At 37.5% G+C, this 15,562-nt stretch overlaps 1 protein-coding gene across 3 annotated transcripts in view; it reads left to right on the forward strand.

The window, feature by feature from the left end:
* The window catches only part of USP47 (ubiquitin specific peptidase 47), a 51,690-nt gene that overhangs the window by 10,912 nt on the left and 25,216 nt on the right, over positions 1 to 15,562 (forward strand). The window contains exons 2-9 of one of the 3 annotated variants that reach the window (XM_032112740.1): positions 4,219 to 4,278; positions 7,353 to 7,556; positions 8,418 to 8,534; positions 9,659 to 9,797; positions 10,894 to 10,990; positions 11,483 to 11,628; positions 12,422 to 12,501; positions 13,312 to 13,461. In XM_032112740.1, coding sequence (XP_031968631.1) covers positions 4,219 to 4,278; positions 7,353 to 7,556; positions 8,418 to 8,534; positions 9,659 to 9,797; positions 10,894 to 10,990; positions 11,483 to 11,628; positions 12,422 to 12,501; positions 13,312 to 13,461 — 993 coding nt within the window. The remainder of the gene's footprint in view (positions 1 to 4,218; positions 4,279 to 7,352; positions 7,557 to 8,417; positions 8,535 to 9,658; positions 9,798 to 10,893; positions 10,991 to 11,482; positions 11,629 to 12,421; positions 12,502 to 13,311; positions 13,462 to 15,562) is intronic. The other 2 variants (XM_032112741.1, XM_032112742.1) reach the window with 2 other exon arrangements.

Raw genomic sequence — 15,562 nt, forward strand, 5'->3', positions numbered from 1 at the left:
TCTACATGCAGGTTTAACATCATCACCTTTCTAGAAATGGAAAAATGTCAAGGGCCATAGGATGGTTCGGGTTGGAAGGGACCTTAAAGATCATCTAGTTCCACCCCCCTGCTGTGGGTAGGGACACCTTCCACTAGATCAGTTGCTCAGAGCCCCATGCAGCCTGGCCGTGAATACTTCCAGGGATGGGGCATTCCACAACTTCCCTGCACAACATGTGCCAGTGCTTCAGCACCCTCATGATAAAGAATCTCTTCCATATATCTAATCTAAGTTTCCCCTTTCAGAGTGAACCCATTACTCCTTGTCTTACCACTACAGTTCCTGATGAGCAGTTGCTCTCTGGCTTCCTTGTAGGCCCTTCAGATACTGCTGCTATGAGGTCTCTGCTGCTATGAGGTTTCTCTTCTCTGGGCTGAACAGCCCCAACTCTGTCAGCCTGTCTTTGTAGGGCAGGTACCCCAGTCCTCCTATCAGCTTCATGTGCCTGCTCTGGACTTGCTCCAACAGTTCCATGTCCTCCTTGTGCTGTGGGCTCCAGAAATGTACCCAGCACTTGGGGTGGGGACTCACAAGGGCAGAGTAGAGGAGCAGAATCCCTGCCCCTGACCTGCTGGTCACACTCTGCTTGATGCACCCCAGGATACATTTGGCTTTCTGGGCTGCCAGCTCACGCTGCGGGCTCACATTAAGTTTTTCATCAACCATCACCCCCAAGTCCTTCTCCTCAGGCCTGCTCTCAATCACTTTCCTGCCCAGCCTGTAGGTGTTTGGCATTGTCCCAACTCAGGTGTAGAACCTTGCACTTCGCTTTGTTGAACTTCATGGAGGTCACACAGCCCCACCTCTCAAGCTGTCAGTGTCCCTCGGGATGGCATCTCTTCCATCCAGCATGTTGGCACCACCACACAGCTTACTGTCATCAGCAAACTTGCTGAGGGTGCTCTCCATCCCGCTGGATTCCCACCCTCAGCCAGATAGAGTGACTTGGGATGAAAGTGTCAGTGTTTTCAATATTTTTTAAAATTGCAGGTAACAGTTGAAATTACAATTTCAACTGTTGACCAAAATATTAGCCTGAGAAAACTTCTATGCTAAAATAATCATAGGATGATTCTGTTAATTGTAGCCTTAAGCAGCAGTCTGCATTTGCCTTTTAGGTGCTGATGCAGTTGGGGGTCTGCAACTTGTTTTCCTAAGCCACTGATGTACTGTGTCACACTTTGGCAAAGTAGCAGCATGGAGCTTTGAGGACTTCTCCCGAGTACTGGATACATTGCTTGCTAGCTGAGTAGTTGCTCTTATTTCTTCTGAGGAAAAGGCAGTAAGGTATTTTTGCATTTGCCTGTGAGTACAGTGTGTATGTTAATTTGAAATCCTTGAACTGTGTAGTTAATATGCTTATTGATTTTGTGAGGTGTAATAAATAATCGGCTTGGTGCATTCCAGAATAACTTTTATCAGGGTAAAATTAAGCAACTCTATAGAATGACCTTTGGTCTCGTAATTGTACTTTAAAGACATTTCCATGCTGAGAGAAGATTTTTGTAAAATGCAGAATTGCACTAGTGGTTACTATAAAGTTTATTCAGTGTTGGAGTGAGTGCTTTAATTGACAAGTAGAGAATGCTGCATTTCAGAGATGGACACATCCGTGTGATTTCAACAAGGCCAGGTGCTGTATCCTGCACTTGGGTCACAACAACCCCATGTATTGCTACAGGCTTTGGGACCAGTGGCTGGAAAGCTGTCCAGTGGAAAAGGACCTGGGGGTGCTGACTGACAGCAGCTGTAAGTGGCCAAGAAGGCCCATGACGTCCTGGTCTGGATCAGGAATAGTGTGGCCAGCAGGAGCAGGGCAGTGACTGTCCCCCTCTACTGGACACTGGTGAGGCCACACCTCGAGTGCTGTGTCCAGTTCTGGGCCCCTCAGTTCAGGAAGGACATTGAGGGGCTGGAGCGTGTCCGGAGAAGGGCAATGGAGCTGGGAGGGTCTAGAGGGTACATCCTATGAGGAGCAGCTGAGGGAGCTTGGGGTGTTTAGCCTGGAGAAAAGGAGGCTGTGTATTGCAACTTAATTGACACTGTAACACTGCTCCTATGATAATTTAAATATTAAAATGGACTATTCTTTCTTAAGTTATTCTGTGAATGGTGTTTCCAAACTCAGTAATAATATTTTTTTATACTGTAAAGGTGACTTTATATAAAATAAAAGTAATTTTACAACTTTCAATTATGACTTGTTAATTTTGTTTTCATATACTTTATCCCTCTCCACAACTGCCTGAAAGAGGGTGTAGCCAGGTGGGGATCGGCCTCTTCTTGCAGGAAACGGGAAACAGGACAAGGGGATACAGCCTGAAGCTGCAATGAGGGAAGTTCAGGTTAGATATCAGGAGGAATTTCTTCACAGAAAGGATTGTTAATCATTGGAAGGGGCTGCTCAGGGAGGTGGTGGAGTCCCCATCCCTGGAGGTGTTCGGGAAACAACTGGATGTGGCACTTAATGCCATGGTCTGGTTGACATGGTAATCATCAGTTAAAGGTTGGACTCGATGATCTAGGAGGTCTTTTCTAACCTAAATGGTTTTGTGATTCTGTGGCTTGTGGTTTGTCTTGTCAGAGCAGCTGAAAGCTCTCTGTTACTTCTAAAATTTCTGAACATCATATAAACAGTATAATTTGTAAATCTGATTTGTTTGATTTGTTATGTGGAATTTGTTTAGTGAAGTAGCTCTTGAAAATCTTCCAGCAGTCCTTAACTGAAAAAACAAGAGCTGAGAAGCCAGCACAAGAACATTTTTGTAAGAGAAGCAACCTGTAGATAGTTCTGTGCGGGTGATACCTGGAGCCTGTCCTCCCCTTCCACCCTCCACTGTGTGCACCAAGTCAAATAGCACACTACAGAATTACACATGCCCCTTGTGTACCAGACTTGGCTTGCCTGTCTGTGGAGAGAAGGAATTCAGGCTGAAGTCAAGGTTCTTTGGAGTCCCTGATTAGGAGGAAAACTGGAAGTCTTAATTAAATTTTTGACACAGGGCAATGTATTTGATAATGATAATATTACAAATCAGCAGTTTCAGATTTGTGGTTCTGGGACTCCATTAACCTTTGGGTCATTTTAACAAAATGTACGTGACTTTCAATTGAGAGCAGGTAAAACCAGTAAGCAGCAAAAAATTTAAATTGTGTGATTTAAATCTGAAATCTCTCAAATCTGAAATTACAAACTGGTATGTAAAGGAAACTGCTAGACACAGTCTTGACATACTAAAACTTCCAAACAGGATCTTCAGTTCTCAGTATGTGAAGAAAAAAGTCTTGCTTTATGTGTCATTCTGCTGAGAAGTTAAATGCAGTAGTCTAATTTGGGCTATTTTTATAGGTCCTTTGGTGGGGCAAATAGGGCACGTCAGTAAAGATAACGTCAGTGGTTTTGGTTTTTATAATCTTCACTGCGGGCACAGTTGAAGAAATTTGGAAAAGAGCAGTGGTATGAGCATCTTCATTCCCACTTCCTGTTTTTCCTTTCTGGAAAAATACACAGTGCACCACTTGAGAGTCAGAAACTGGTTAATTTGATGTTTAGTCAGAAAACAATTTTGTGCAGTTAATATTTGTTGTTGAATTTTTGATGGTAGGTAAGTGATACCAAGGCAGGCTTTACTTTAAGAGTGTTAGGAATAAAGCCAGTAACTTCATCTCTTTACTGCCTTCATACTTCAAAATGGGCTCATATTAATAAAACTTCCCTACAGGAAATAATTCAGACATGAAAGAACAGTTTCATATGAAACTGGACAGCTTCATAATTTATAAATATAATATTAAAGTGAATTACAGGGTTGTATGCTAATCCTACCTTTGAACCATTTGAGGTAAAACATTTACTTATGTCTGTGGTGTGTTTTAAAGATAATCAAGGGAAGTGTTAGTATGAATTTATATCTTGAATTATTGTTTACATTTTCTTATCCATTCACTTCTTTATGAAATGTATTCTGTGTATTACAACTTAACTGACACTGTAACACTGCTCCTATGATAATTTAAATATTAAAATGGACTATTCTTTCTTAAGTTATTCTGTGAATGGTGTTTTCAAACTCGGTAATAATATTTTTTTATGCTGTAAAGGTGACTTTATATAAAATAAAAGTAATTTTACAACTTTCAATTATGACTTGTTAATTTTGTTTTCATATACTATAGGATATGTTTTGGAGTTGCAGACAGAGTATCTTTGCTGAAATGAAGAAGAAATTTTCACAGGTAGACAGATGAAATCAACTTTATAAAATGATAACCAAGAAACACAATAACAGCATGATGCTGTAGCTTCTGTTTATTTTAACATGAGCATGAGCTATTGACATTAAACTCTCTGTGCATGTTCTTGAATACAAAGATGATGTCCAATTAAATTCAATCTTAATGGTAGCTTCAAATTGGAGTATGTGCTTATATGATTTTACACTGGCGGGTGAGGCTTTGGCGCTCTCTCTGCATTAAAAAAAAGGAAATGTTTTGCTCTCAAAATGTATCAGATTATGTAATGGTTAAAGTGAATTTTTGTGTTTCTGTTGTGGACTTGGTTTCATAACAGCCTGTCAGAATAGTTGAGGGATCTATCTCTGGCCAGTATTGCTTTTCACACTATTTTTGTAGTAAAGTCTCAAAACAAGGTGTTGCATTGTTGTCTCCTAGTTCAGCTGGTATGTGTGAATGCTCTCCATGCATAGAGTTGGGCTGAGGTTATTTTTGCTCTATCTATTTACTGCTAACAACTTGAAGCGGGTGGCAGTGTGAATGAATGACGGCTTAATACCCTTTGCTATACTAACCCTGAGTTAAACAAGTTCAGTCTGTCAGAATTACATCTGTGAACAAGGAAGAGAGGATTTGTGTGACGTGCAACTTCCACCAACCCAACCAGCAAATCTTCTGTAATCTTCTGTAGTTTGTTCCCTTAGTGTTATTTCCATCCCTCAGATACTTTGTGTCTAATTATTTTCAGTAGCAACTCTAATGCAGGTCGCAACTGATTCACCATCCAAGGCAGCAGGGAAAGTGGGAGTGGGAGGAGGGCAGTTACAGAGGTGGTTATGTAAGGGCAGTAGCACAAGGAATGAAGTCTCCAGTGGAGAACTGCTCATGATATGATCATATGCAGTGGCCCATCAAGTTATAGGATCAATACGAAATCAGTGTGGGGACAATTAAATCCAAATTAACTTCTATTTTCCAAGATGAATCTGTATGGATAGTAGCAAGTGCCTCTTAACCTCCCTGCGCTGTTCTAGAGAGGAGGGCGAGCTTCCACCCAGAGCAAGCCTTTACCATTGCTGAGGGACCTGCATGTAGGTATAGGCTGATCTTACAAGTTTGTTGGGTCTTAGCTGCTGCTCATCTTCTTAAAAAAAAATCAAGAAAGACCACTGAACAAGCTTTACCTTCTCTTTCCTAACCACACAGTGAAAGAGGGAAATTGCTTCTTCAGCAAAAAAGGAAAAAAAAAAAGATAAAAACAAAAAAAAAGATGCTGTGCTGGGAAGTTTCAAGGAAAGAGCCCAGGAGAAGTAATCACTGGTGAAATTTAATTTTAGTCTACTTAAGTACAGCCCTGTGCGTCTCTGTGGGTGCTGTAGATGAAAGTGAGGATATAATACGTCAAAATTACTTTGACTTCCAAATTGTGTTTTCTTCTTAATGTGTGGTTAATGTTTCAAAAATAGTTTTGCATGTCTTCTTGGAAAGTAGTTGATAAATGTAAAATTCTCCCATAAAGATGAAATGTATGAAGATGAAGTGTTATGGATTTGCTGCAAATAGTGCCTTGAATCTTTTTGAGCATGCAGTTAATGAAGGCTTCCACACAGGATATTACATTTGATAAACCTAAAGAAACTGGACTCCAAAGTCTTAAGAAAAATCATAGTCGAAAGCAAATTAACATCATACAGATTGGGTTGAGGGTGGTTTTGTTTGCCTTTCTCTAACAACTTTTTTGTGACAATGATAGGAATAGATGCTGCAGTCAGCTAACATTTTATTCTATCCTTGCATGAACACTGCCAGCAGATCTTGGAATACTGTGTAATAAAGGCATGCAGCATCAGCTGCAATGTCCATGGTCCTTTTCAAAGGGTTTGGTGATGTAAGAGCTCTCAAAAAGGACCGTACCACTCTGATGGTGCTGATATGTGTTGTGAGGCTGGTTGTGTAGAACTACAAGGGATTCTGAAGTTGTTCAGATCTTCTTTATAGTTCTGTATTCTCTAGAAGATGCTTGTGATGTGGCTGAGAGCTTTAGCAGGAACATAATTATTGCCATTTATTGTTCTTATCCACTGAGAATCATGATAGCACTGCATGTGTTTTTTTGCCTTTTTAGATGCCGTGGCCGTTAGCCATGGACTGAGATTTGGGCACCCTGACAACACATTACTAATGCTTTCTGTGTGTTACAACTTGAAAAGGCTGAGTCCCTGGAGGACTAATTCCTTTTACTTACCTGATCCTTTCTTATGAGATGTGTATTTAAGTATCATTTATTCCTTGCTGTTCTACAATTTTGGATAATCAAGATAATTAATTGATTTTGCTTAGATCTTTTGCTGGGTTTTCAGTGTTGGAAAGATGCCATTTTTCTTGGCTTACCTGGGTCCAGAAAATTTTATTATTATTCCATTGCCACTTTCATTCAAGATCATTATTGTTCTGATTTTAGGTACATTGAAGTTTCTGTTTAAACTCTTTTTACTTTGTCCAGTAGCCATTTGTCAATGCTAATTTTCTTGCTTTGTTCAGGCAGAAGAATATCTCCTGCAACTCAGACAGCAGTGGAGTTAGTAGGAAGTTGGTGGCTTCATTATAAAACCTTGTTTAGTGGTCAGCTTCTAAGGTTCCTTGGAAGCTTGCAAATTTTCTGGGTTGCATTTCTGAAAGTCACAAAAGGTATATTCTGCCTCAGCAGGATTTATGATTGTGTCAGAGCAAGATATGAGCTGGAAGTGATGACTTGGAAGTCTGTTCCTGATTTTGAAGCAGTCTTCTATCTGCTTGCTGTCTGAAATTCTGTGCAGAACCTGAGTGGTTTCTCTGTCCCCACACCTGTACAAATTCCTTCTTGTTCTATAAAAATGGAGCTTGTTTTTATATGTTTTTCAAAACTGGAAGGTTCTTAATTTTCTAATGCTTACTTTGAAAAATAAAGTTGAGTTCCTAGGAACCTTAGGTTTTAAAAGTATACTTCATTTTACTGGTGAAGTTGTGTTTTGATTTTTCAATTAAATTCCAAAGTATTCTTAATTTTCCTCATGAATTGTTGTCTGCTGTCATTCCAGGCAGAGAGTGCTGCTGAGGAGCCCAGGGTGCTGTGTATAATACAGGACACCACGAATTCCAAGACAGTGAATGAGCGTATTACCTTGAACCTGCCGGCTTCCACCCCACTTAAACGGCTCTTTGAAGACGTGGCTTCCAAAGTGGGCTACGTGAATGGATCTTTTGATTTGATGTGGGGCAATGGAGATAACGTCACTGACACGGTACAGCAGGGGTGCTTTTTGTTTCCTCTTGGTAGCAAACACTTCGGTCTTCAGAATTGAAAACCTCCTCTGTGTTGCACAGTGCTCATTTCATTCCTGTAACATTTTGTGGTGGGTGTGCCACAGCAGACTGACACCGCTGTGTTGCTTTGGCTGAATTTTAGTCTCCCAAATATGCTCTTTAATGATAGATCTGTTTAATGATTAAACAAAAACCAATATGATCATTCAGATGTAATATTAGTTTTCGTTATCAGTATGTATTTTTAATAATAATACCCATGATAAATAATCTCAGTTTCCTGTGGTCTTGTTTGAGAAATGTTTTCTTAGCAGCAGCAGCAGCAGCGTGTTGTGTAGTGACTCCCCATGTTTCTTAGACCTCTTTAAATGTGTTATCACTCCTATGCTTTATTGTAAATCAGCGTTGGTTTTAGTTAATATGATTTCTTTAGATGCACCTAGAAAATTTTATAAGATTTGTTAAGAAATAGAAATCAGTTTATTTCAGCTCATGTTTAAGCCTGCTGAAAGTAACTGTTTTTTTCTTTTAAAGAAAAAAGTGTCTGTATGCTGTAGAGGACACTGGGTAATGTGATGTTCACTAGAAACTTACAGACCAGTGTCTGACTCCTCAATAAATTAACCAACATCTAAGCATTATACTGTAATGTTTCCTAAACTGTTCCCAAGTTATTTCAGTACTAATGATGTGTGTTTTGTTTACTGGATAATTATTTATTTTCTTGTGGTCTTGCTATGTCAGCAACCACGTCAAGCAATGTACTTGGATGGAATGTGTTAATTGCATATGGATCTGTAATAAAAAAGTGATGTTTCTGTTGTTTTACTCATCTTTAGCAGACTCCAATAGATCAGAACAGTGACAAAACCATTCTTGATGCTGGTTTTGAGCCAGGGAAGAAGAACTTTCTGCATCTGACAGACAAGGATGGTGAGCAGCCTCATGTAATGCCGGTGAGTAAAATCTTCACTCAGCTACATAAGCCATAGTGTTGGGGGAGAGAGGTGTGTGTTCTTTGTAGTGCTTGTGTAAGGTCAGAAAATGAAATAAAACTGGGCTGAGTATTTCATAATAAGCTTCTCTGGGGACTTTCTCAACAGACTTTATTTACATCTATATTTACATTTCTTCTGAGTGGGACCAATTTCATTAGTAATGATTTGCTGTCACTCTCTTCATGCTTGTCAAACATTTGTGATATTTGCTGCAAGTAATTTTCTAAGGTATATGATTAATTAATCTTTGATACATTCAGAGGTAAGTCTTAACAATACATATTTAATCGTATATCCAATCCCTTTCCTCTGGGTGTTTGAAAGCAACTTAGGACCTTCTGGCAGAATTCTCAGAAACAGCAGCACTGCATCAACAGCAGCTACCTGCTTCCACATTTACATTTACGGAAAAATAAATGTATCTGTGTATAGATACATCTAAAAGAAGAGTTGGCAGTGTTGCTAGAAGCTGCTGTTTGCCATAACAAATTTTTTTGAAATTTTCTATTTCTCAACTATATGATACACACAGCTGCAATGTATTTAAATCAATGATTGGATAGACTAGTGATGTATTAAGATTTATTACTCAGCTCTTGTATCAGTGTAATGCTGGCCTACTTAGCCTTTGTTGTGGAGTTTAATTATCTGAAAAAGGGAAGAAACCCCACTTGTAAATATTTGTGCTCAAGATCAGAATTTAAGGATGATTCTGAAAGAGTAATGGACTGAAATTTAGGTGTCTGGAAAAAATCTTATTCTGTATTTCAGTGCAGAAAACTGAGACATAGGAGATGCTAAATTGCAAACTTGCTTGTTGTGTGGATTGTAATACTGTGTTTGGTTATGCCATATTCCAAAGGACCTTTCCTTCTGCCAGTGCTAAGAACAATGTGTCAAGGGGTTGAGAATTTGGAGGGCAAAACTGAAGTTACACTTTGAATCTGCAGTTTTGAAAAAATTGTGTGGTGTGCCTAGCAAAATTGATTTCTTAGCCATGAGAGAAGGGTAAAACTCATAGGTACTTCAGTAAAAATGTATTGTCTAACTTCTGCACGAAATGGGTGTGTTTGTGTTTTCAGGAGGAGTCAGGTACAACAGATGACAGTGCACAGGAGAGATTCATAGGCCCCCTTCCAAGAGAAGGCTCTATTGGATGTACCAATGACTATGTCAGTCAAAGCTACTCTTATTCTTCAGTCCTGAGCAAATCAGAGACAGGTATCGTGTTCTCTCTTGTAAAGGCAATGCTTATTTGTAATTATTTTAGCACATTTTCAAATAGTGGCACCTCAGGATTTTTTTTTTTTTAAATAAATTGCAATTTATTTTAAAAATAACCACATCACTGCTACATTTTTTTATCATGTTTTTTATGATATTATCACATCACTTTAGAAATGGAAGAACTGTATTCCATCCTTTCCTTACTTGGGACCTTTTTTTCTATTTAATCTAACTGTGAAGATGATTTACACAGTTTAAATAATAAATAAAGTACAAATGTTCTGACTCAGTCTCCTCACAGAAGAGTGTGGAGTACCTGCCTTTTCATTATTAGTGTGATACTGAGATTATGGTTTTTTTCAATAGCTTTCAGAGTATAAATAGGCATATTTAATTTCTTTATTATATTATGCTTTAGTATATGCTCCTTGCTTATCAGTTGTTGCTAATATTACATATTTTGGAGAAAATATTAAAATTGCAGCTTAGATTAATAAAAACAAATAATTTCATTTTCAGCTAGTAAAAATGACACAGAATTATAGTAGTTTAATTAGTTTCTTTAATTAGTTATTTAAGGGGGAAGGGTTTAGAATAGTAGTATTGTATGGGCACTTGAGATTTATTTTATTTCTAATTCTAAGACAATAGTAAAACCAGTGCAGATACAAATTATATTAACATTATTACTGGGATACTTTTAGCTGACATCAGGCAATAAGTAAGCTGATACACAATTGTTCCCTAGAAAATTCTAGTTTATTCTGTAAAATATTTAAATCTGCTATTAAAATATTTATAGTTACCTATATCCCCATTGGTGTAGTATTCAGCATTAAATATTACGTGTTACTGTCATCAAAAAACCAGCTTCATATCATTCAGGAGAATTATTTCTGTTATGTAAACTATTATTCTCTATTGCTCTCAGAAATTGTAACATTCCCTCCATTTTTAAAGTGTAAATAACAACAGATGAATGCAATTCTTAAACACTGTCACAGAATTGTTTTCTTGCCAAATGTTTTAACTCTTGAAGTGCGTTGCCACTTTTTGCATTATTTCCATTTCATTATTCTCTTATTTTTAGGTTATGTGGGGCTGGTAAATCAAGCAATGACTTGCTACTTGAACAGCCTTCTGCAAACACTTTTCATGACTCCTGAATTTAGAAATGCATTGTATAAGTGAGTATACAGAATCAAAAGCTTCTTAAATTGTGCTAGTACATATTGGTAGGAGACCCTTTGGAATTTCTCCTGTCAAAATTTCCTTGTTTGGATACTAGAAAGCATAATTGAAGTCAAGCTGGACAGACTTAAAAATGATATCTGCTTAAAAGCGTCAGATTTTCAGTAAAATATAAATTACTGGTTGTGGCATGGATGAGCTTTTTAAAGAATCTTGAAAACATCAAACTTAAATTTGATGCTAAGTGCAGTTCATGTCTGTGCAGTGAATGGCTTCAAAATTTTCCTTTGTTTTTATGTTTCTACATTTAAAGAGTATCATTGCCCTTTACTGCAGAAATGGAAAGCAACTGCATTTGAGTTCTCTCAAGAAACAGAGCTGCAGTGACAGGGCAGATGACCTGAAATGTAGTAAATATTGATTTAATGCCCTCTTCAGTAATGTTTTCAAAGCATTTTTAATTGTCAAAAATCTTGTGTTGCAAATAGGTGGGAATTTGAAGAATCTGAAGAGGATCCTGAGAGGAGTATCCCCTACCAGCTTCAAAGGCTGTTTGTTTTACTGCAGACCAGCAAAAAAAGGGCAATTGAAACAACAGATGTCACACGGAGTTTTGGATGGGATAGTAGTGAAGGTAATGTGCAGCTATTAAACTGGCCTGATTTGCTTCAGCTGCTGCCTGCTAGGGGCTAAACTGCTGTTCATGGGGGAGAATACCAGAATAATTATAAGTAATTAATGAATCAACTTTTTCAATCAAAACAAAATAGCCTACATGGATACTTTGTTGTGGGGTGTGTCTGATCTTTCAAGAAATGGCGTCTATGAGTTTTAGGCTGTTGAAGTAAAAAGTGTTAAATTTTTGTAATTAAATTGTCATTACATATGTTAATTGTTTCTAAAAAAGTAAATGTTTATAGGAAATTTGCTTCTGTTTTGAATCACAAATGTCAAGTTGTTGTATTTATGGAATTGCCCATATTATTGTCAACTACAAATTAAACACTGTATATGTCTTTTTTACACGTGTGGTAATTTTGCCCCATAACCTGTTGATTTTTCCATTATCATGTGATGATAAGGAGTTGGAAGTTGGGTTTTGGAGAATCAGCACGAAGTGGGACAGAAATCAGAAGCAGTTTATTTGATAACAGTGTACATTAGCAGTTCTGTATTTTTCACATATTCTTGCTTACGTACACAGTTCTTGTTTATACATAAACATTGTGAGCAAGCTGGCTGCTTATTTTTTTGACTTACGTTGAGAGGCAGCTGCCTGTGGAATTGAACACTGGCCCAGAAGTGAATAATGTAGGTATAGACTTAAACAAATGAGTAGTTTTTCAGGAAGCATTCTCAGGCTACAGTCAGTATTGGGACTAATAACATCTCTTGTTTTAATTAATAATAATTTCAATTTCTAACAGCATGGCAGCAGCATGATGTACAGGAGCTTTGTAGAGTCATGTTTGATGCTTTGGAGCAGAAATGGAAGCAAACGGAGCAGGTAATGCTGGAAAAACTGTCTTCTTTCAGTGGTGTAGTATTGTGGGGGTTTGTTGGTTTTTCTAAAGATGATTATGAAAATAATTTACTAAATTTTAAATACCAGTTTATTGAAAATCTGTGGTAGTTTTCTTATTTGATGCAATAGTTAAGCTAATCACACTGTGGTGTATAACTTTCAAGAGCGTGTTGGATCTGTTTTTCTCCCCCAATTAAAAGTGGAATATTCTGTACTCTGGATACTCAGTCTTTATCTGAAGCACAGAAAGGGATTGTATAACTCCCACAATAACTTCTTTGCTGTCTGTATTTATTAGGCTTTGTTGTGGCCTCTTGAAGCTCAAGCTCTCCCTTCTTAATGCGGGAGAAAGTCAGGAATATTCATGGCACATGATACGTTCTGATAAATGGCCACCTTGCAGGCTAGTTTTGAGGTTTGTAGTTTGGTAAATAGGAGGAATTGGTAAATTGTCTCTGGAGACACAGGAAAGGACTTGCAGGGTCAGTCTGTTAACAATGTCTGCAAGATCAGCCTTGTTTCAATTTGGTGCTTTTGTAGTCACTCTTAAGATGTGACTGTAAAGAACACTGAAGCTTATGTAATGTGATTTGGGAAGCTCGTTTGATACACGTGTTGGGCAGGGGAAAATTAGAAATCAGGAGGTGGATGTCCTGCTGGGGAATGGTATTTTAAACGTGTAGCCATGCAATTTAGACTTAATTAACAAAAAGGTATTTTCTAATAAAACTAAAGAAATATGGTGTTGGTCATTTTTTTTAAGATCTGTGTTGCTGAATCTGTTTCTTTCAGGCTGATCTTATAAATCAACTGTATCAAGGCAAACTGAAGGACTATGTGAGATGTCTAGAGTGTGGCTATGAAGGCTGGAGAATCGACACTTACCTGGATATCCCTTTGGTCATCCGGCCCTATGGCTCCAGCCAGGCGTTTGCTAGCGTGGTGTGTACTATTATGCTGCCTAATAGTGCATCCATACACACATAGAATACATAATGGCACAGTGGTTTAATTGGTTCCGTGGTAAGTATCATCCTAGATACTCCATCTTGGGGTGTTCGTCTTTGTGCAGTGAACCAGCTAGCAAGTTCTAGAAGATTTTTCTTTTTTTTTGGCTTTTTGGTTTATTTTTTGTTTTGGTTTTTTTTTTCTTTTGCCCTTCAATGAGTCCTACTGGTGCATGTATAAGGGGAGGGGAAATGCAACTTTATTGCCTTAGGGCTGCAGTAATCAATTATTTTCTTCCTGATAAAATCTTCAGCATTTACTTGAGGGATTTTTATGAGATCACAAAGTTTTATTTGGGTTGTTCTTTTTATTGGCACATCTGCTAAATTTTCATAGCGTTGTTGACAGTCTTAGTGAAAGAACAGAACATTGACATAAAATTTTTACTTTAATTGCCATGTTGTTGCTGTGCTTTTTAAAGTTCGCTTCTTAAATACCATATCCTTTTAATAAGCAATTTGATGATGATTCAAAAATTCTGTTACACATCCATGTTCATGGTCACTTTTGCTCCAGCTTTACTGCTGCTGGCAACCGTATCTATTGCTTAGTAAAGCTGTGGAAGTTCTTTTGTTTTATTTTTTCCACCCTCCCGAAAAAAAAAAATATTAAAAACTCTGAAATTCCACAGTTGTGGCTTAGGATGCCTGTACTGTGGATGGAATTGTAAGAAAAAATAAGATTAAATCAAACAACTCTTTCAGTAAAGGTTGTTCTAAACAAGCACTTGTGTAATTGGCTTATTATATATTAAGTATTTTTCCTTCTATATTTACTGTGCTGGCAATATTTTTAAAGCACTAATAGTCCATAATTCTTAACAGTAATTCTGTTAAGCATTGTTAGAATTAATTTAAACTGCAGTGTAGCTTCAAAGTACTTCATACTTTGAAACTTTAAATACCAATCTTGAGAAGTAGTAAAGGTGAGGGACATTGATCTTGGAAAAAGGATCCAAGTTAGTAAAGTCCTTTGAATTCTTTCTAAGATTGCATTGAAATTTTCTGGAACTATCCAGCTAATTGAAGCTGTCTTGATACAGATTGATATTTTATACAGATGGCTTCCCTTTTCACTTTTTAACGCTAATTTCTAGCAGTATTCCCTGAACCAAATTTTATTTGTTGGAATTTTTATTCAGTAATTAGATTTTTATGATCTGTTAAAAGTAATGAAAACTATTCAGTTCATGTAGTTTAATTCTGCATTTAACAATGCATTTTACATGTGTCTCAAATTGAAGATTTTTTTTCTTTAGTGGACAAGTCTGTAGCAACGCTAAAAAAAGACTTTGTCTATTTGTAAAAACAGAAAACTTGAACAAATAAGGACTTAAATATCAGATTACTTTCAATAGTATTTGATATTTTTCCTTTCAGTCAGCGTTTACGGGGTTAACTACATTGAGGAAAATAGTTTTAAGATTTTTGTTACACAAACTTACATGGTTGCAACTTGTATTGATGCTTCAATTTTTGAGCTTTTTCAATTCATACTCTGATTACATTCAGTTGATTCTCCTCCCTGCATTTGTATGATCGATAGCAGATGTAATTTTTAGTTTTGTAGTCTTCAGCAGTGGGGAGATATGGAGGATACTTGCTTTTGGAGAAGGGAAAAATCGCCTGTTTCTAAATGGAATTCTCTGAAGGTAGTATCCTCCATTGATCCATAGATGATGGTGATTTAGTAGGTGTAGGTAAAGGGGTCTGAGTGAGAGATCAAAAACTTCACACATGCGCTAATAGGGCTTATAGAAGGGAATGTAAAACTTTTTAGACCTTGCTAGTCAGCTCCTGAGGGAACTTGCAGCAGGCGACACAACCCAAGATAGGGGATCTAAGGAGGATACTACCTTCAAAGAACTCTAGTTAGAGGTAAGTGATTTTCCATTACTTTCTAATGAGAGAGAATGGATGGATGAGCCTTAAGTAAGGTTAATCTGTAGAATGCCATTTAAAGAGTATTATCCCACTGTTCGACATTGTGTACTACCAAAGAAATGTAGATACTTGAAATGTTGCATTAATATGTA

Source organism: Corvus moneduloides, chromosome 6, assembly GCF_009650955.1.
Source record: "Corvus moneduloides isolate bCorMon1 chromosome 6, bCorMon1.pri, whole genome shotgun sequence".
In the NCBI taxonomy this organism is placed as follows: Eukaryota; Metazoa; Chordata; class Aves; order Passeriformes; family Corvidae; genus Corvus; species Corvus moneduloides.